General features: G+C 43.1%; 1 protein-coding gene across 3 annotated transcripts in view; it reads left to right on the top strand.

Moving 5' to 3' along the window:
- The window catches only part of DCAF5 (DDB1 and CUL4 associated factor 5), a 104,216-nt gene extending 82,006 nt beyond the window's left edge, over nucleotides 1–22,210 (top strand). For all 3 annotated transcript variants that reach the window (XM_047861172.1, XM_047861170.1, XM_047861173.1), the window contains exons 8-9: nucleotides 13,218–13,345; nucleotides 20,145–22,210. In XM_047861172.1, the coding sequence (XP_047717128.1) occupies nucleotides 13,218–13,345; nucleotides 20,145–21,914 (1,898 nt within the window). In that variant the 3' untranslated portion in view covers nucleotides 21,915–22,210. The remainder of the gene's footprint in view (nucleotides 1–13,217; nucleotides 13,346–20,144) is intronic.
- The last annotated feature ends 255 nt before the right edge of the window (nucleotides 22,211–22,465 follow it).

Genomic DNA, 22,465 nt, shown 5'->3' with positions numbered 1-22,465 from the left:
TAGCATATATGAAATTGAAGTCCCAATATATGAAGAGGTAATAGCTAAAAGAATTTCCCCAAACAAATGAAATATACTAATTCTCAGATTCAAGAAACTCAGTAATCACAAACAGGATAAATACAACACACTTAGGCACATCATAAGTCAAACTCTTGAAAACAAAAGGTAATGAGAAACCAAAAGCAGCCTAAGAAAATGTACAAATCACTTACAAATGAGCAACAATAAGAGTGATGGCCAAATTATGGAAGTCATAATATAATAGAATGACATCTCTAAAGTGCTTAGAGAATTAAAATCTGCCAACCCAGAATTCTATATCCAGGGAAAATATCTACGAAAAATGTAGGTTTAATAAAGACATGTTTGCAAAGAAATTATATAATTTTAATGTAATCACTTACAGGCTTCAATGAATTAATGCATCTAAATACTGAGCATTGACAGGTGCCAACATCATAAAAAGAAAAGCAATTAGACATTGTGTGCCTCCTGATAAAAGAGTACAATACTACTAATAGGCTTGCCAAATAAAACAACTCTGAATAAAACCTCAGGATCCAGCTTTCAGTTTGCAGGAAGCACAGAGGACAGAGGAGCAAATTGTGCTATGGTGTGAGGATACCATCCACAGAACCCAGACTGTCAGAAATGATAGGTCAAATGGCCTGTTTTCTCCAATAAATACATTCTAATGAGAAAAAGAGCGGATGGCCAGGAGGAAACCTATTGTTTAAGAAATGTAAAAGACATATTAAACAAAACAAAAACCAGGCAAAACTGAAGTTTTAGAAATGTACACTTGGATGCATAAAATTATTAACAATGCAGAGAGGTGATTAATATAGCAATCAGGATAATAGTTGATTAAGGGGGTGGGAAAGGGTTATAATTGGAATGAGGCACATGGGGCATGAAAATGGCCAGAAAATATTCCAAGTTTTGACCTGGATGTTGGTTATAAGGGTGTTCAACTTTATGAATCTCCACTTTTTGCGCTATTTTCTAGATATTTTTTTAATTCCTCAAGAAAAAAAGAAAAATTAATAAATACTTATCAATCAAAGAATAAATCACAATAGAAATACAATTTTCTCAACTAAATAAAGATGAAAACATGAGATCCCAGCATTCATCCCATGAACACTGCATGGATATTTGGCCAGATCAGTGGTCTATAAAATTTTCTGTTCACATACCCAACCCCACAATCATTTTTACTTGAGTTATAACTTACATATATTTAAGTACACTTTTATTGAGGAATAACTTAAAACCTCTGCCAGGATATCCATCATGATAAAGTGCTTGTTCCCCCAGGGTAATGCCAGTGACTAGAAAGTTCTTCCATAAGTCTTACTCTGTTTCCCGGTAGTTTCTTGAGTGCTGGCTTAATGAGAATGGCCCTTCTTCCTCTTCATAGCTTTTTACTCATTTGAAGGTAGCACTCATGTCCTCTTCTAGATCTTCCCCAGAGATAGCACCCCCCATGTTTAGTTTAGCAGTTCTTCAAAGAGATGATGTTTGTTTTGCTATACTGATTTCTCGCCTCTGGATTTGTTCTACCTCCGTTTAAGGGTTCACTGAATAAGCTCAACAGATGAAGTCTGACCAGAGAAAATCTTGGCTCCTTGATATTTAGTGTGCTACCGGGTGTTTCAGGAAATACACTCGGGATCACTCAAGCTGTTTTTGGAGGCCCCAGAACCCGTGATCTGCTCATACTTAGAGTTGGCTAGGAACTCTGTGGTTTCCACATGGGCTGTGGTTGGCCCTGGATTCCCATCCTTTACTTGATGCTTGGGTTTCTTTGTACACAAGTGAAGAATAGGACGTTATGATTACCTTTCTTGTTGGATTCGCTAACTGGTAACGGAGGGGTTTGTTTTCTCTGTATTGCCCTTCAACATTAGTCTATCACAATAAGTCTGCCCCTTTGATCATTGTCTTGCTTTGTGTGTAAGCACCTTTGTGCATTATTTTTTGTGAACCTTGGCTCATTTAGCGAATGCAGCCTTCCTGCCACTCTTCTGACAACCCACCCACATTCTTTTCTTTTCCCTTGTTCATATATCTTTCCTTTTCCTTTCTATTCTTTTTATTCTTTCTTCATAACTTTCACTATTTTTATAAGTACTTCTTTTTATCAAAATAATACAGGTACATATTTTTAAGTCAAATAATATTACAAAACTTTTTTCTTTTTTTTTTTTAAACACAACAGTTCCTTTCTTTTCCTGTAACTCCTGATATCTTTGAATTTTCAATATTGGACATTCTCTATTGACTTTCTGCTCTTGAAACCAGCTACTTTCCCCGAATGGGAATCTTTGAGCTAGTGGTATTTGCTTGGTAGTTAAGCCATGATTCTAAGAGCCAAATAGGAGAAGAGAGCTATGGCTCTCACAGATCTATACACAGATTTGTATTTAATCCCACCCCGAGGTCTCTGCCTATGTGGGGAATGGGCAGTTTCCTGGCCATGTGTGCTCAGAGGGGAGCATAATGGTATAACTGCCTCTTTATACAGGCTCTCAACGCCTCCTGTTTTGAGCCCTACTCTTAAACCTGGCTTCAGGGATATTTAGAACCCCTCATTTTTATATGTAACCTCTCTATTTAAATGTTGGCAATGAATTTGTAACTTTAAAAACATTCAGCAGTGTTCGGCAAGCCAAGCATAGTATATGAGGTAGATGCAGCCTGTGGGTTCTAGCTTTGAATGCTCAGATGACAAAAAGTCTGAGGGGAAATTCCTACTTTAATCTATGGCCTCTTTGATTTAAACAAAATATGGATGAGGCCGAGCTCACTCACTCTATGCATGCCTGCCTGCCAGTTGAACAGAAGATACTAAGGCAGGCTAATATGGGGAAACTGCCTTGCTTATATGTCTTAATAAGACAAGCCATCAGCACTTAACGCATGCCTACTGTATGCTTTGCAGGGCATACCAAATGCTGAGAGAACTAGTGGAGAGCAGTCCTGAGTGTGAGCCAAAAGCAAGGGCATCCTTTTCTTCTCCACTCTCCTGTTCACAAAGACTGAAAATCACTGGGGGAACTCCAGTTCCAAACTCCAAAGAGCTGAAATGTATTTATTATATAAATGGTACTGATTTAACAAATTGGCTAAGTAATCTGCTTAGGGCTTCCCAGTAGGCTGAGGAAATCATTTTGAGATGTAAGACCTAATACCCACTATAAAACTAGCTACCTGGCAAGAGTAGGCTGTTTTTTACTTGATATCAAATAACTCATTTTCACTGAGAACAAACTGAGGGTTGAGGGGGGGGTGGGAGGGAGGGGAGGGTAGGTGATGGGCATTGAGGAGGGCACCTTTTGGGATGAGCACTGGGTATTGTATGGAAACCAATTTGACAATTTCATATTAAAAAAAATAACTCATTTTCTAGAAATCTCTCTAAAAATTAGAGGAATGAGTAGAACTGGGAATTCTGCTGTGGCAAAGAACAGGCCCATCAGAATGTTTTGCTCTTCTGAAGTACATAGGAAGAGCATCTTTTTTATGTGGTCATTCTGAAGCTAAAATAAACAGACCAACAGTTATGTATAGAGCCGGTGTGGTGTATTGGAAAAAGCATTAGGCTTAAAATCATACCTGGATTCAAGTCCAGTGCTGCCACTAACTGGCTGATTGAGTTACCTTACAGCAATTGTCTGAGCGTTAGTTTCTTCTGTAAAAATCCTTCTCCTCCCGTGAAATGATTTAACAGTTTTGGGAGCTCTCTGAAAACTGTAAGACATTGTTACTGCTATGTATATTAAGATACTAGCTCCCTAGTAACTTAGGTATGGAAGTAATGAAGTTTGGCAACATGTGGTGGAGGTGGGTGTCTCTGGAAAATCTTCATATTACTTTCTCCTTCCCTTTCCCCTAATTCTTGCTGTAAAGATCTTTAGGGTTTTCACAGATAGAGTTGCTTCCCTTGAGATATGCCTCTATGCTAAGACCTTACTATATATGGAAAGAAGCATAATGTAATAGAGTTGGTAGGCCTGTGTTTGAACACCTGATCCATTTGTCTTCTGGATTAGCCTTCGGAAAAATTGTTTAACCGTGCCAAACTTATTTCTTCCTCTGTAAAGGAAGAATATTAGCAATATAAACAGTACAACCATAGTAATAATATCTACCTTCTATCTAGGGATATTGTTGAACGTTATTCAATAGCTACTCTTTAATGATATTTCTCATGAAGAAAGCTTTCTCCCTTTTAACTTTTCTCTGAGAAACTCCTTAGAATCCAAGACATTGCCTTCCTCTGGTGCCCTTGTGAATGGCCATTTGAGTTGTTCTTGCATGTTCTTGAATCAAGAGGGTTGCTCTTGATTCATCAGTAGTTAAAGAGGGGGAAAGCTCTATGACAGATTTTTCCCTGAATAGAGGGGAAAAACATGCAGTTTCACTGCCCAGTTGCTGCAGCCACCCCCACGGCCAGCAGGCCAAGGATGTAGGCTGGAAACAGCTGTACGTGCATTTTCACAGGCCCTGCATGTGTGTGCGTGCTCTGTCTCTCCTTTTTCTAGACATGCGTTCACTCTCAGTGGGTTAGGCCTGGGCATCTGCTTCTTCCTCCCTTGTAGCTGGAAGACAACTGTTTTAATTGGTCACGAGTAGTTGGTTGCAAACGCATGTGAAGTACAGACGATGAAAGAGGAACTAGTATAAACTGACTTTTTGCGCAGTTAAGCACTGCAGTCTGTGGGGTTCTTGGAGCTTTTCTGACAGCACTGGCTGTCCTCGTCTGGCTGTTTTTAAACTCCTAGGTGGTTAGGTGCCTCCCCACGAGGCAGCCACTGCTCTCTGTATTGTCAGGACCCTGATTGTACTTCTTATGGTTTGTTTGAAACTTAGAGACTCAGGGAGTGTTCACTCAGGCCTTTTGGAATTACTGAGGTTATTTGAACAACGCTTTTAGCTATAGCACGGAAAGAAGTAGTCCCTTGCCCCTCAGAGCAGTAACATCTTAATTCTACCAGTGGTGTCAGGAATGAAATAGATTAATTGCCTCAACAGATACTCCCCAAAATTATTATTTTGGTAATAATAGCTTTAGCTTCCCCCTCCAAGGCTTGTTCCAGAGAAGATGATGAGGGGATTTACTTCAATTTGTTCACTTCCTAAGTATCCGAACATAAGACATTATGCAAAGCACTACAGGTGATTGAAAGAATAAATACTTTCTTGGCTGCAAAGAACTTCCAGTCTGAGAAAGATGAGAAAAGGGTGTGTGTGTGAACACACTTAATTTAAAAGAGGGTTCCAAAGCCCATAGAAAAGATCATTAAGGGAGTCTTGAAGAGATGTGGAGGATCAGTAAAGTTTTCATGGAATTAGCATTTCAGAGGATTGTGAAGCATAAGGAGGAGTTAGCCCCTTTATTTCCCCATTCTTACTATTGTACAACTGCCGTAAAAGAAACATCCAACACCGACAAAGGGAAGATGGAGAAACACTTGATAATCCACACATTGGGTGATGGAGCCCACTAACAAAGATTAGGTCTTGTCCAGTATACTTATATTCCACAGGCACATCTTTTCATTCATTTGACAAATGTTTATTGACAACCTACTCTACACGGGCACTGTTCTAAAGTGTTGGGATATACAGCAAAGGAACAAAAGATCCCTGCCATCATGGAGCTTATACTCTACCAAGAGAAGCAAACCATAAACAGTAGACACAGTAGGGGCACCTGGCTGGCTCAGTCGAAGGAACGTGCCACTCTTGATCTGGCGATCGTGGATAAGCCCCACACTGAGTGTAGAGATTACTTAAATAAATAAATAAACTTAAAAAAAACAGTAGACAGTAAATTATGTCTAAAAAGTTAGAAGTGCTATGGAAAATAAATAGAGTGGAATAAGGAGGATAGGAAGTGGTATGGAGGGGGCAGGGAAATGTAATTTTTTTAGATGGGATGTTCAGTATAGACCTCTTTGAGGAGATCCCGTTTGAGCAAAACTTCAAAGTGGTAAGGCAGTTAGCCATGCAGAAATCTGGGGGAAGAGTATTTTAGGTAGAACTAGTGCAAAGTTCTGAAGCGAAACTGTGCCTCGTGTGTTTGAGAAACAACAAGGAAATCAATGTGTTGAAGCAGAGTGAGGGAGGGGGGAATAGTAGGGGTTGAAGTCACAGTGGTAAGTGGGGCACAGGGAGTGTCCCTATAGGCTGTTACTGTGGGTGAAACGGGGGAGCCATTAGAGAATTCTGAGCAGAGGAGTGACACAATCCAGCTTATTTTAACGGCATCGCTCTAGCTGCTGAGTTGAGGATAGATGGTGGGAGTGGGGCTGCCAAAGATAGGAGTGAGGACTGGTAGGAGTCTCACATAACACAGATGACTGGTGATGGTGGCTCGAGCCAAGGTAATAGAGGTTACAGTCTAGCTGTGTTTTGAAGGGAAATGCATCAGGATTTCCTGATAGATTTGCCAGGGGAAGAGGGGAAGCAGGTAGCATTTGAGATGTCTCTTAAACATCCAGGTAGAGATAGATATTGAACAGTTTGGATATAGAGGTATGAAATTCTAGAGTTTGAGAGAACGTTCTGGACTAGAGATAAAAATTTGAGTTATGGTCATATGTAGGTTGTATTTAAAGCCATAAGACTGGATGAAATCACCAAACAGGTGAGCATACCTAGTCAAAAGAAGGAGAGCAAAGGCGAGCCCTAAGGCATTCAAGTGTTAAGAAGTCAGGGAGAGGATGGGGCGCCTGGGTGGCTCAGTCAGCTAAGCATCCAACTTCAGCTCAGGTCTTGATCTCATGGTTCGTGGGTTCGAGCCCTGTGCTGACAGCTCAGAGCCTGGAGCCTGCTTCAGATTCTGTGTTCCCCCGCCCCTTCCCCGCTCACGCTCTGTCTCCCTGTCTCTCTTTTTCAAAAATAAATAATAAACATTAAAAAAATAAACAGTGAAAAAAAATAAACATTAAAAAAAAAAAAGTCAGCGAGAGAAGCCAAAAAGGAAACCAACAAGGAGTGACCAATGAAGTAGCAGGAAAACCAAGAGATGGTGATCCTAGGAAGGCAGTGAAGAAAGGAGAGGTAACTACGCTGGATCTTGCTGACAGGTCGAATACGCAGGATGAGGACTGAATGAAACCTTTGGATTCTCTGGTGACTATCACCAAGCCCAAGTCTTCTTGCTTAGGAAAGGACTAGGTAATTCCAGAGATTTGATTTCCATTATATCATTTGAATGATCACTTACCTGATTTTTCAACTTCTCTCCTCCCCCGCCCCCCAAAATAGTACCACTCCTTTAAGTATTTGCTCATCGTCTTGCCCCATCAGTACATTCTGCAGGATTTTGTTTAATATTCCAACCTAGAGCCTACCAGATAAAGTTATCACATGAAATGCTACAAGCTTTTCATTTACTGTAATCTGTCATTTTTACCTGAATATTGAGGGTTTTTTTTTTATACCACTCTTTTAACAGTATTCTCAGGGCACCTGTGTGGCTCAGTTGGTTGAGGGTCCCACTCTTGATTTCGGCTCAGGTCATGATCTCACAGTTTGTGAGTTCAAGCCTCACTGCCAGTGCAGAGCCTGCTTGGGATTTTTTCCCCCTCTCTTTGCCCCTCCCCACTTGTGCTGTCTCTGCCTCTCAAAATAAATAAAGACCCTAAGAAAAAACTAAAAACAAACAAAAAACCCACAATATTTTCCTGGGGAACCTGGCTGGTTCAGTCAGAAGAGCATGCAACTCTTGATCTCTGGATCATGAGTTGAAGCCCCATGATGGGTATAGAGATTACTGGGAAAAAAAAAATTAATTAAAACTTAAAAAAATTTTTTAAGCATTTATTTTTGAGAAGATAGAGACAGCGTGAACAGGAGAGGGGGGGAGAGACGGGGAGACACCAGATTCAAAGCAGGATCCAGGTTCTGAGCTGTCAGCACAGAGCCCCATGCAGGGTTCAAACTCACGAACCGTGAGATCATGACCTGAGCTGAAGTCAGATGCTTAACCGATTCTCTCTCTCTGCCCCTCCTCTGCCTGTGTTTTTTTGCTCTCTCTCAAAATAAATGAATAAACCTAAAAAAATTTTTTAAGCAAACAATATTCTCCACTAGTTTCAATTTAACCATTTGTTAAGTCCTTTTTTTTTAACGTTTTATTTATTTTTGAGAGACAGAGTGCAAGTGGGGGAGGGGCAGAGAAAGAGGGAAACAGAATCTGAAGCAGGCTCCAGGCTCTGAGCTGTCAGCACAGAGCCTGACACAGGGCTCAAACCCACGAACCGTGAGATCATGACCTGAGCTGAAGTCGGAAGCTTAACCAACTGAGCCACCCAGGAGCCCCTGTTGAGCCCTTATCTGTCCAATCCTCTTATTACTATGTTGGATATGTCAACATAAATCTTGGAAGATCAAGGATATTTACTGTGTTCATGGGGGTCAATACTCTATTGCTTGGAAATGCAAATTTATCTCCTGCCATCTTAATTTCTTATCTTCCATCAGCCCCTTACAGTCATCTGGTCTTTGTTCCTGGTTCCTCACTACCACTTTCACACTTCACCGTCCCTAATCTCAGTGTTACCCATTGTTTCTCCTTCCCATTCTCACAAAAGAGTTTGTCCTACCCATTAATTAATAGAAGGGGGAAAAAATCCAAAAACTCTGACAAGAAAATTAATACTGGTATTTTATCCAGATTGATTTGGGATTTATTTCATTACAACATACTTAAGTGTCCTGTTCTATAGCCCCAAGTGCCACTGAAGACCTCTTCCCAATGTGATTGATAAATTGCTGTTAGACTAAATCATCAAGAAATCTTGACCAGGTTGCTTTTACCTTTTGAGTTGAAAGCATAGTCATTCTTAGAGGATTTTGTTGAAACAAATAAAATTGACAAACAGAAGTAACTGAAGTTGGCAAGAAATGGGAATGTTGTCCTGACCCTTGAAAGTCCTAAGGGGACAAATCTCTGGCTGAATGTTGTAGGAAGAGGAGCATAGGTAAGGAAGGGGGAATGAGGGCCTATACACTTAGCGCCTTGTCTTCTCTGGAGGGACGCTTGGCTTTGGCATTTTAGAAAGGTCTTTATCAGGGTTCTAAGTAAGGTATTTTCTCTGAGTCCCTTGTGCTTCTTGGAATCTTGCTAAGATAGTCAGTTACTGATACTGGAATCTTATGAGAGGCCCACTCCTTTTCTTTTCTAAACTCTTGCAGTAAAATAGGTAAAGCCTATTTATAGCCTTCTAAATTTTTTTTTTTTCAACGGTTTTTTATTTATTTTTGGGACAGAGAGAGACAGAGCATGAACGGGGGAGGGGCAGAGAGAGAGAGGGAGACACAGAATCGGAAACAGGCTCCAGGCTCCGAGCCATCAGCCCAGAGCCCGACGCGGGGCTCGAACTCACGGACCGCGAGATCGTGACCTGGCTGAAGTCGGACGCTTAACCGACTGCGCCACCCAGGCGCCCCAATTTATAGCCTTCTTCACCTCCCTGGCATCCCTTCTGAACCAAAGGAAAGATGAAGATATAGCAACTTTGGCCTTGACTTAAAAAAAAAAAACAAAAAAACAAAAAAACCTACAAAATGATGCCAACATGTTTGGTTGGGCCAGGCAGAGCAGATGGCCCAGCACAATGATCGTTGGTTTGTACAGAAGTGTATAAACGAATGACAGCTCAAAAATGAGTAAGGTGGCTCTTCCCGGGTATGTGCTTTTTCATTGGTATCCATTATTAGTGATTAGGCCTTGACTCAGCTCATGGGGTGAGGTTGACCCTCACCAGTCCTGTCACCACAGTCTTAGAAATGATCCTGAGGGGAGAGTGTGTAGATTATGTAGTTATTAGAAAAAAATATTCCCTGCCTGACTCCTGCCAACTTGATCCTGCTATTGACAGGCATGGTCTGGCTAGGTAATGGAGAGGGGAGACCCCAAGTTTTTACTGATAGTAGCATCTTGACCTTAGCCATTTCAGAATGAAGAAATCTTATTTATACAAATCTCCAGGACTGATAAAAATTTATTCTCTAAAAATCATTGTATCTAACTATACACCATCAGCTATATTCAATCATTCAAACCTGGAAACCAGGAGGACTATCAAGAACCTCCCTGAAACCCATTCGTTTTTCTGATTTTGTGTACACAGCCTTGGATACCTTAAACACATGGCAGCCATAATTCTTCCTGTATCTGTTTTTACCATCAGTCTCTTGGTTCTATGGATTTCCTCTTTTTCAGATTTCCTAGGTATCAGTTTGGGTGGGAAGAAGGAGAGAAGATCTGTATTAAAATTGCTGGCGTGCCTGGGTGGCTCAGTCAGTTAAGCATCTGACTCTTGGTTTCAGCTCAGGTCAGGATCTTACAGTTTTGTGAGTTTGAGCCCCCATGTCAGGAGTGTGGAGCCTGCTTGGGATTCTCTTTCTGCCTCTCTCTCTCTGCCCTTCCCCTACTTGCGATATATGTGTTTCTCTCAAAATAAATAAATAAACTTAAAAAAAAATTGCTGCCAAGAAGAGAAATCAGATGAGGTCACATAGCATGGAAGAGCAATAGAAAGTTTTCCCATGGTCTCAATTTACAGATGTGGGTACCCTTTCACTTATTCTGCAAGTCCAAAAGTTACTGTAATTGTATTCCAAATAACCTTTAACAGATTAAGATCAGTTTGGTTAATAAAATTTAGTTCTGTGGTAGTTGATTCTTTAAGACATGAGATGCTCTATCTGTCCTCCTTTGGTGGTATTTATTCTAGAGTTGCCCTCTCCTGAAACACTGTCCATTCAACAAGTGCTTACTAAGCAGGTACTTTTTGGTTCAGGCATTGCGCCCCCAGTTCTAGGTACGCAAGAGAGCCAGTTCTACTTTCGTGAACTATTCAGTGTTGGCAATGTCTTGTGGTGATACTATGGAGCTTGTACTCAGGATGCCATTGGATAGAGTCTACCCCTTCCCCTTTCTTAAGTTGATGACTTATAAAAAAAAAACCAACCCATATGATAACTGCCAGAAAGATTTAGAAAGATTGAGTCATTTAAATTACTTTTCTTGGAGGCAGTAGGATTAAATAAGAGATCAGTACTAGGTTTAACCCAAAGATTCTTTGCTAAGTGACTACCCCAGCACAGGTATGGGTAGAATTCAGAAGAAAACCATGAATGGGAATGCTACTTTTTGAATCAACCTTATATTAAGAAAAAAAAAAAAAAAATCCAAGGGAAATCTTTGGGGGGTGGTAAGATCCCTATGTTGAGACGACTGGTTTAGATTCCCATGGATCTCTTGTCCTTAATTTTCTCAAGTTTATTTTTATTTTGATTAGGCTCAAGTTACCTTCCCCTCCTCCCACTCCACTCTAGGAACCCAGTACACTCAGGCTGCCTAGGGATTCCCATCATGGCAGCCTATTTTAGTGCTTAACCTTTCCTGATCTATGAAAACACATTTATTCTATGGTCTAGTCACTCTCCAAGGTTTATTAGCAAACTTGATGATGTTGGGTTGAGATATGGATAACTTTAAGTATATTATACATCCTGGATAATTCAAACATTAATTATGTCAACTATGGTGGGAAAATTAGGCAAAGGACGTTTTTGTCACTTACCAAGTAGAATAAGCACCTAGTGCTAGTTAAGTGGGCACTACCAAGGAACAGATCAATGCAGTCTGAAAACTCTCACTGTCATAAAAAAGATACATATGTACATGGCAATAAAGAGGGATATCTTCCATGAGTCACAAGAGGAATTGTGTCAGGAGGCCAAAAGCAGAAGAAGACACCTTCTCCAGAACCAGATTATGTCTGGAGAAGGGATATTGTTCCTAGTCATTGTCCCTCTAGGACACTGAGATGAGAAATGTCTGGAATGAATGTTTTTTTTTTTTTTCAACGTTTTTTATTTATTTTTGGGACAGAGAGAGACAGAGCATGAACGGGGGAGGGGCAGAGAGAGAGAGAGGGAGACACAGAATCGGAAACAGGCTCCAGGCTCCGAGCCATCAGCCCAGAGCCTGACGCGGGGCTCGAACTCACGGACCGCGAGATCGTGACCTGGCTGAAGTCGGACGCTTAACCGACTGCGCCACCCAGGCGCCCCTGGAATGAATGTTTAAACAAGGTGGAGTTGGGAGTGGGGTGGAAGTATGTGAAGCCAAGACTGCCTACTGATTGATACTTTGTGCCCTAGTGGTGCCAAGCTCCTGGTAGGGGCTACGATGGTATTCATTGCTTAGATAAACAGACACTTATTTGTTTGTGTCTGAACGCATCACATTTTGCCAGTTGGCTGGGGACACAGGTTGGCTTATGTGTACTAAGCTGTTGATGGTTGCTCAGAAGCGACCTTGTTTAGAACATGGATGTGTATGTTGTGTGTGATGCCCTTACCAGTGAAGTTGAACCTTTGAGATTATTTCAAGTGTATAAATGATGACATCTTCATCTGTGTTATATGTTCCAGGCCTCTGGTGCTTTTCTCAGTCACTGAAGAAGAAAGCCTACAGGACGGTCCTTAAAATACAGCTTTCTATTAGTGGCCTCTTGATTTTAATCCATATGTGACGGTTTTAAGGCCCTTACTCTAATTCACATTCTTAGTACCTGGGCCCTTCCTATTATGGAAGTGGCCCACATCTCCTTTCTTTATCCCTAACTCTCCCCATTATCAGGGTAATAAAAGGATTTTTTCCATTATTTTCCCCGTGGTTTTCATATGTTTGTTTTGTTTGCTACCTTCATCATAGAAATTGAGGGCAAGTAGATGAGAGATTTTTCTGTGCATTTAAGTAATTATATGCTTCTGGTTCTGCATGTCCCTGGCTCAGCTGCCTAACTGTTCCCAAGTAGTTCAGTCTCATTTTGCTCATGACTGGTCTTTTCTAAGGTAACACTTGGGTTCTATCTTGGGGATCAAAAACTTGAGAAATGTTTTAAGTGCCTGTGGCTTCATTGACAATGGAATTGCAGGGGGTGGGCGTGGGCAATGCTTACAGGCTAAATAAAGGCTCTTGGTAAGAGCACATATGCTGAGAGAATATTTCATCTTCCCTCTTTCCATAGCAACTTTATCTGTAAGATTAAGCATTCTGCTGATGGCATAGTTAATAAAAAATCTTGGCTCCAGTTCAGAACTGTTTGTCTGCCATTACTGGAACCTCTTTACTTTGCTCCATTTCATCATTTGATTTTTGTTTCCTTCTGTCTTCCCAGGTGGCATTGGTAGGGTGGTCAACGGAGCCTTCATGGTGCTGAAAGGGCATCGGTCTATTGTTAACCAGGTCCGATTTAACCCTCACACCTACATGATCTGCTCTTCTGGCGTAGAAAAGATTATCAAGGTGAGGCATCTTTCCCTTCTAACTGTTTTAAACAAATTATTATAATTCATAATGGGAAGAAACTAGAACAATATATATAGGACCTCATATCTAAACATACTAAAGGTCTATCAAAATTCTCAATTATTTTGGGACACTTGGCTGGCTCAGTCAGTAGAGCATACACGACTTTTGATCTTGGGGTTGTGAGTTCAAGCCCCACGTTGGACACAGATTACTTTTAAAAACCTCTCGATTATTTTCACATGCTACAAAATACTGAAAAATTGATATTAAAAAGAGTGGTTTAAAACCCTCCTTTCAGGACCTCTTTTAAAAATAGTCACCAGGCTTTGAAACTAGATGCCATTTGTATGCCACTACATTGCCGATAGCTTTTGATCTGGAGTCTGATGAGTTCTGTTTTCCAAACCTCATCTGGAAGCCACCGTCCCCTCAGTTACTCGGGTGCACTTTGCATTAATTGCTATGCTAATATGGCACAGACATAACTAAGTGACTGCCAGAAGCATAGCTAAATTGTCTCAGAACATATCAAAAACCACTGCATGTGGTTGTGATTGAAGCTAAACACTTGCATTAGTTGCACATCGACTCAATGAACTGAACCCAGCCAAGGAATGTATTTGGAACCTGCAACCAAGAGACCGAGCCTGGCCTGTGTCCACAGAAGGACATCACTCACATTCCAGTAGTTAGTAACCCTTTTCCACATCAGAGAAAATGAAGGTTTGGGGCAAATGATAAATTATTCAGGACTCATTGATAACTTGATTTTTAAGTAAGGATGGATGATAATCCCCCCAAAAGATAAAACTCCTCATATTTTATCCTAAAATGACATTGAAAACCAGTTCTCATTTTCTTCTCTTCTTTCCTCCTTCCTTCCTTTTTTCCTCCCTCCCTCCCTCTCTTTTTCCCTTTCCTTTTCTTTTTCTTTTTCTTTAACTATTCAAGTTATATCTGAGCAAGGGAAGTTGTCAGAAATGTAATGTTGGAGTATGGGTCGTATTTTTATTTATCCTTAATCTAACTTCCTTTATTTAAGTTTTGTTGGTCCTATGGATCAGGACTGACTTTCATGATTGCACATATTTTTCCACAGACCTGGATCAGGACTTCTGGATCATTTTTATGGACTTTTTCTTTTTATAGATGATGAGATTTAAATGATAAACTACCCATCTGGGGTTAATTACACAGCTGATTAGCGGTAGTTAGGATAGAGCCCTGTTTCTTGTTCTTCCCAATGTCCTGTCACACTCCCATGCTGGTGGAAGGCAGCAGGCAGCCAGAGGCCCCTGCTAGAGGTGGTCATCTTAAGAGTCCTTCACTGAGCAGTTGTGGAGTTGGCTCTGTCCCTTGAATTGCTTTCTCTTCTCCTTTGGCCGATGACTAATGGGTTGGCACAGTAGCATGTCCTCTCTCGGCCTGGTGACGTCATTCTCTTTCTCAGAGCCCAGCTTGGACATCTCCTTTAGAAGAGAGATTCCTGTTTGGCTATGTACTCTGGGATGCTTCTGTACTTAGTCTCCCCATTTATTGTTTAGTCAACTGGAGGCCTTACCCTAAAGGTCATGTTTGGAAACTAGCCAAGTTCTCAGAGGAGAAAGAGAAGAAAATGTTTTCTCTGGGAGGTTATCCAGACTTAACTATGGAACTCACTGCTTCCAGGTTCCCATGGGGTCTGAATGCTGCCCTACCAAGAGGCCTGATTAGCCATTTGAAACCTTAAGTCAACACAACTGGTGCCCTTGAACAGTTATTTGAGTCTGTTTCCCATCTGTCAAGTAAGGATGCTAACAGTGACTTGCCATCCAGGAGTGCCTTGTGAATTACCTGTGCCTGACAATTTCTGACTATTTTAATAAGTGTCACTTTCCTGCTTGCTATTTCTGAGAGGACCAATGGCCCCAAGAGCATAATGTTTTAGCCCCGTCTGAGCTCTTTTTTCTCTCTACTTCACCTTCTCCCTTGTCCTTTACTGCTGCCTTTTTAACTCAGAGTAGAATCCCTGCTGTCAGGGCCAACCTCTTCTCACCCATAACAGTTTTCTAACTCCCTGAATGTCCACACTGAGCAAATGAGGGGGTTTGTTTTGTATTTAAACACAGAGGGGCAAGATAGGACAAATGCTGACATTTTTTTCCCTCAAAGACCAGTATTCATTTATTCAATTATGATACTTGTGACATTTATGATATACCTGTGTATGCCATTTGTGCTAGGGCCTATGGGGAACATAAAGGAAAAAAAAAGGGTAACGCAGGTCCCCCAGGAATTGATGACCCAGTAGGAGAGACAAGAAGTAAAGATAATGAAAAAATGCAATATCTACATAAGAGATATAAACAAAATGCTCTGGGGGAAAGAGAGTTTTCCCGTCTGTGGTAACCTCAGGCAGGCAATATTTGAACTAGATTTTGAGGAATAAAGACTGTAAAAGGAAGAAGAATAAGATACCAGGAACATTCTAAGTAGAGGGAATGGGTAGTTAATTATTTCATTGAATCAGTAAATATTTATTGATCACCTACAGTGTTCCAGGCATTATACTAAGAAATAATACTCAGAAACAGTGAAGTGTAGGACCTGTTCAGAAAATGATCATGTTTGGCCAAAATGAAGTGCACAAGAAGACAGATCTAAGATATAAGGCAGGAAGGCTAGCGAGAGATGGGCCCAGAAGGTCTTGGAAGCCAGATTAGAGAGTGTGGAGAACCCTTGAGTAGCAATTTTAGGTCTCTGTCTGTATAGATTTTCTTGGTAGATGGACAAATTTCTTTTTTTTAATTTTTTTTAATGTTTATTATTTGTTTTTGAGAGAGAGAGAGACCAAGCATGAGCAGGAGAGAGGCAAAAAGAGAGGGAGACACAGAATCCGAAGCAAGCTCCAGGCTCTGAGCTATCAGCACAGAGCCTAACATGGGGCTCGAACCAACGAACCATGAGATCCTGATCTGAGCCGAAGTCGGACGCTTAACTGACTGAGCCACCTGGGCACCCCTGACAAATTTCTTAATTTAGTACAGTATCACAAAGAGAAGAAGGCTTAGAGCTGCTACATCAAGCTTGTCATGGTCACCTATGTAGATCAGAACACTTGCTACTTAATTGCTTTCCATTTTGATGATGTTTAAATAAGAATTGAACTGCATCTTTTTCCTCAGCAGCCTTTTTTTTTTTTTTTTAATGTTTATTTATTTTGAGGGAGAGAGAATGAGGAGGGGAAGGGCAGAGAGAGGGGGGGAGAAAGAATCCCAAGCAGGCTCCACACTGTCAGCACAGAACCTGATGTGGGGCTTGAATTCATGAACTGTGTGATCATGACCTGAGCCGAAATCAAGACTCAGATGCTTAATGGACTGAGCCACTGCAGGGCCCTACCCTCAGCAGTCTCTTGAACTAAACTTTTCACTGGGCTTGGAAAGGAACCTGCTCATCCCTCCTTTTCTCATGAACCTTGCCCCTAGAGGAGGCATATCTAGCCACATTTAACATGTTAGCAACAGGAAGTTGTGTTTTGGGGGCACCTGGGTGGCTTAGTCGGTTAAGCATCCGACCTCAGCTCAGGTCATGATCTCGTGGTCCTTGAGTTCGAGCCCCACATCGAGCTCTGTGTTGACAGCTCAGAGCCTGGAGCCTGCTTCAGATTCTGTGTTTCCCTCTCTGTCTCTGCCCCTCCCCTGCTCATGCTCTGTCTCTCTCTCACTCTCAAAAATAAAGATTAAAAAAATTTTTTTAAAGGAAGTTGTGTTTTTGTTGCTTTACTTCTGAGTTGTTTCAGTGGAAAGAAATAACCACTTTCACAAATATTTGAAACTGACATTTTAAGGATGAGGACTAAGATAATAGCGACGGTCAGTCCTTCTGATGTTCAAAAGTCTCTCTGAGGATGGGTCTGAGACTTTCTAGTTAAGGTGTTCAGCTGCCAAGTGAAAGAGAAAGCACCATGTTTTGTTGTGCTGTGGTATAGGTTATGTCATTTCGTCATTTTCATTTCTACAGATGAGAAAAGAGGCTTTCGAGAGTGAAGTCATTTGCCCAGGGCTATGTGAGGCCACAGAGCTGGGGTTCCTACCCCTTCTGTCGGCCCCAGCAGCTCTGTGCTACAAGTCCCTTGAGGACTGAAAACTGGCTGTCTGGCATGATGGTTTTGTTTTGCTCTGAATCCTAGGATTGGATAAGACCCATCTAATTCACTGTTTAGATCAGGGGGTTGAGCTTTATCCAAGGTCAACCAGCTAACTAGGAATTGAGTGGGAACCCACACTCAAGTCTCCTGTCTCCTGATCCAGTGGTTTGTTCCATTACTCTAAGCTTCAGGAATGAAAGTCTACCTCAGCTTAATACATTCCAGAGCCCAAATAAAAGCTGACTTTCAGTGTTAATGATTTTCATTCCTGAAGGAAGAAATAGGAGGCTGGGTAATAGATCAGAAAGAACCTAGAAACTGGTTTGTTAGATAGTTGGACCAGCATCCCACCTTCAATATTTTGTACTTCTGTTAACAAATTCTGTGTTTCTGTGATGCACATATAGATTCATCTTTATATTAGATAACATGGTTAGTAACATTTTACCATTTTTAAACTGAGAAAGTAAGAGATCTGGCCCAGAATATAGAATGAGGCCCCAAAAAGTCCTAAGGACTTTGCCTTTGGAATCCCTCCAGTTTCCTTCCTAAGCCACCAAACTTTTCCCTTGGACATTTGTTTGCAGAGATAGTCATTCGTAGCTTGAGCCTGTTGTTGAAGGCCATATCTGAATGTTTCCCAAACTTTGGGTCTCACAAAGAATTTGAGAATCTCAGAAAAATCCTTTATTTTCTGCTACTTAACTTTTTTTTTTTTTTAAGTTTTTTTTGGGGGGGTGCCTGCATGGCTCAGTCAGTTGAGCATCTGACTTCAGCTCAAGTCATGATCTCACGGTTTGTGAGTTTGAGCCCCACATCAGGCTCGCTGCTGTCAGCATGGAGCCTGCTTTGCATCCTCTGTCCCCCTCTCTCTGCACCCCCCACTTGTGCTCTCTCAAAAATAAATTTTTTTTCTATATTTATTTTTGAGAGAGAGAGTGGGGGTGGCGCAGAGAGAGAGGGGGAGAGAGAATCCCAAGTAGGCTCTGCCCTGTCAGCAACAGAGCCCGATGTAGAGCTCAATCTCATGAACCATGAGATCATGACCTGAGCCGAAATCAAGAGTCAGATGCTTAACAGACTGAGCCACACATGTGCCCCTCCACTATTTTCTAACCGTATACTAGTGTTTCTTAAATGTTGGTCTCTCCTTGTTAAAAATGCAGAGCCCTGGTACCCAGTGGTGATGTAGTGAATCAGAATCTCTAAGGGTGGGACTCAGGAGTCAACACTGTTATGACTCTTCAGGTGATTCTTGTGCACTTTGGGTTGTGAGAACCACTACTTAAACCTCCCCTGGGTCACATAATGAAGATGGAGACGGGAGAACGCCTGAGGAGTTGTGGGCAGGGAACAAAGTCAAAAGAAGAATAAATCTAAAGTAAGAATTGGTGAAAAGAGCTAATTTAGGTTTTTCTAGCCCCTTTTGAACTGGGGATCCTCCAAAGAGATTCTGCCTCCCAGAAGTTACAAGTTAAGCATGGGAAGGGTTGGGCCTCAGGAAAGTGCTCATAAGGAGGTGAATTTGTCCTTGGATAGCTTTGGGGAAGCAAAGGCATTGTCTTGATCCAGGTTAGAGAATGAAGAGCCCTGTTTTCTGGGTTGGGTGCCTAAAGATAGACACCAGCCTGTCAGGCAAGAAAATCGCCTGGAATTTCATCTGAGTTGCCATGGCTACCGGCTGATGTAACTGAGCTTCTGTGAGCTGCTCCATGGACCAGTCTGGCAGTCAGGTGAAGCTAAGCATTCTCATTTGCAGTGACAGCTTAATTACCTTGAACTGGATTTTTGCATAACTTATTCCACTTGTAAAGTTGGGCCTTTGCAGTCAGGCATACCTGAGTTTGAGTCCTACCTAGCTCTGCCTAGATCCTCTGGTTGTCAGCCTGTATCTCTGGTGATAGAGTGGAGGCTGTTAAAGGGTGGGGCTCCAGTCTTGGGGTGTATGTCCTACCCATTCCTGTAGCTAACAGAAGAGTTGGGGAGCAGGCCAGCAGCAACCTGGTTAAGAGAACCCAGTTTCCCGGGTAACTGATGCCTGCATGTCCAAGAGGGAACTGCAGTGTAGGCAGTTGGCTATTCTTATCAAGCTCCACAAGCAATTCCCATTAGTTAAAAATAGAAATGTTGCAGTTGGGGAGAAGTGGAGTTATAGGCTGAAATACTAACTACCACGGAGGACTGACTGCTGGGTCTGTTTCCACTTTGAAAAAGTGGCACCTCCCTGTGCACAGCTTCAGTCTTCTGAGAGTTTTGAGCACGTTGGCCAATCTTCAAGTCTTCCCCTGCCCTTCAAGATTATGAAGGGGGTTGTTGTAATTTCCACGCTACTAACACAGGAAGCTAAAGGAGAGGGGGCGCTGTAGGGGAGATGGCATGTCACTGTGCTGCGCCTGGAGACGGGACTTCGCTTTCCCAACACTAGGCTGATGCCGTGTCCTAAACAATGCTTTTTCCAACATCTGACTCTAGAAGCCTGGGTTTTCATGTGTGGCCCACATAATCCGGTCTGGTAAAGAATAAATTTTTAAAACTGGCTAGCAAATCCTGGCTAAATGGCAGGGGAGGGACCGGAGAAACTCTGCCTTAGTGTTCTTTATCACTACCAGCTTTAGAGTACCTCCCAATCAGGCCTCCTTGGTTTTGTTTTTACCTTCTGTGCAGATCTGGAGCCCATACAAGCAGCCAGGATGTACAGGAGACCTAGACGGACGGATTGAGGATGATTCCCGCTGCCTCTATACCCACGAAGAATACATCAGCCTTGTGCTGAACAGCGGGAGTGGCCTGTCACACGACTATGCCAATCAGTCCGTGCAGGAAGACCCCCGGATGATGGCCTTCTTTGACTCGTTGGTGCGCCGAGAGATCGAGGGCTGGAGCTCTGACTCCGACAGCGACCTCAGTGAGAGCACTATACTCCAGTTGCACGCTGGGGTCAGCGAACGCTCAGGCTACACTGACTCAGAGTCCTCAGCCTCGCTGCCCCGTTCCCCTCCACCCACGGTGGACGAGAATGCCGACAGCGCCTTCCATCTGGGGCCCCTGCGGGTCACCACCACCAACGCGGTGGCGTCGCCTCCACCGCCGCCCACGTGCGAGGACGCAGCCTCTCGCCAGCAGCGCCTGTCTGCCCTGCGGCGCTACCAGGACAAACGCCTCCTGGCTCTCTCCAACGAGTCCGACTCCGAGGAGAACGCCTGCGAGGTTGAGCTGGACACAGATCTCTTCCCCCGGCCGCGGTCTCCCAGCCCTGAAGACGAGTCCAGCAGCTCCAGCAGCTCCAGCAGCTCTGAGGACCAGGAGGAGCTGAACGAGCGCCGAACCTCCACGCGGCAGCGGAACGCCATGCGGCGCCGACAGAAGACACCCCGGGAAGAGAGGCCCACCCCTGCGACCAAGCCCGCCAACACCTACATTGGAGAAGACAACTACGATTACCCCCAGATCAAAGTGGATGACCTCTCCTCCTCCCCGACGTCCTCCCCTGAGCGGGGCACTTCCACCCTGGAGATTCAGCCGAGCCGAGCATCGCCAACCTCCGACATAGAGTCGGTTGAACGAAAAATTTATAAGGCTTACAAGTGGCTCCGCTACTCATATATCTCCTACTCAAATAACAAAGATGGAGAGAGCTCCCTCGTGGCTGGGGAGGCCGACGAAGGGAGAGCCGGAACCAGCCACAAGGATAACCCAGCCCCTTCTTCCAGTAAGGAAGCCTGTCTAAGCATGACCATAGCCCAGAGGAACCAGGACCTGCCCCCTGAAGGTCGCAGCAAGGATGCTTTTAAAGAAGGGACTTCTGCTAGAAATCCCAGCAATGGCCCAGGCCATGAGCACAGCAGCCACCCTTGGGCAGAGGCGCCAGAAGATACCTCACAGGACACTAACAATGGTAGCTCTGTAGAACATTCTTTCGAAACCAAGAAGCTCAATGGAAAGGCCCTGAGCAAGGCCCTAAGCAGCCGGGCTGAGGAGCCGCCCTCTCCTCCTGTCCCCAAGGCATCTGGCTCCACTCTCAGCAGTGGGTCTGGCAGCTGTCCCAGGACCCAGTCTGATGACAGTGAGGAGCGGAGCCCCGAAACCATCTGTGCCAACCACAACAATGGACGCTTACACCCCCGTCCCCCTCATCCCCACAACAATGGGCAGAACTTCGGGGAGCTGGAGGCAGTGGCCTGCTCTTCCCCAGGACATTCGGACACTGACCATGATAACTTGTCCCTGACAGGGACGCTCCTACACAAAGATTGTTGTGGGTCTGAAATGGCCTGTGAGACCCCCAGTGCTGGAACGAGAGAGGACCCCACTGACCCCCCAGACACAGACAGCAGTAGGGCTGTTCACGGCCACAGTGGCCTCAAAAGGCACCGAATCGAATTGGAAGATACAGATTCAGAGAATTCCTCCTCAGAGAAGAAATTAAAAACATGATAAATACAAAGGGAAAACAAAAAGCTATGAAAAGTAGCTTTACAAAGAAAATTTTTAATCCTGTTTAGTGAACGCAGAGAAAAGGAAAAAAAGTATTAAAGGCACATAAAACCAGGGCCTGAGATTTTGTGTCTGATGCTGCTCCCTTCTATTCAATAATGGGTCTGAATGTTTAGCTGGTCACTGGCTTGTGCTGTGTAAGGAGAGGTGGGGGGGAAATCCAAGTGACTCCTTTCTAGTAAGACTTGAGCATCGCGTACCTGTGCGTTTTGTTAAAGTAAATCCTTGTTGAGACATTTGACTTGTTCTTGTGTGTGTTCACCGGCACGTGTGAGCTCATTGTCTCCGAGGCTTTTCTTTTGGTTCTCCATCGGGAAGGATCAATGGATCTGTATCTTTTGCCATCTCACCTTGTTTACATGCTGTCAGTGTTCTGGTCTTAATGGTGAGTGCCTGCTGAATCCGACTGCCCTGCCAATGAGTTGTGGATTTATGCTGAAAAAATGAGGGGGAGAATGGATACAAGCCTTCCATGCTGGAAGGAACACATG

Source organism: Prionailurus viverrinus, chromosome B3 (assembly GCF_022837055.1).
Source record: "Prionailurus viverrinus isolate Anna chromosome B3, UM_Priviv_1.0, whole genome shotgun sequence".
Lineage (NCBI taxonomy): Eukaryota > Metazoa > Chordata > Mammalia > Carnivora > Felidae > Prionailurus > Prionailurus viverrinus.
The sequence above is the reverse complement of the archived record's forward strand: the minus strand, read 5'-3'. Positions and strand labels throughout refer to the sequence as shown.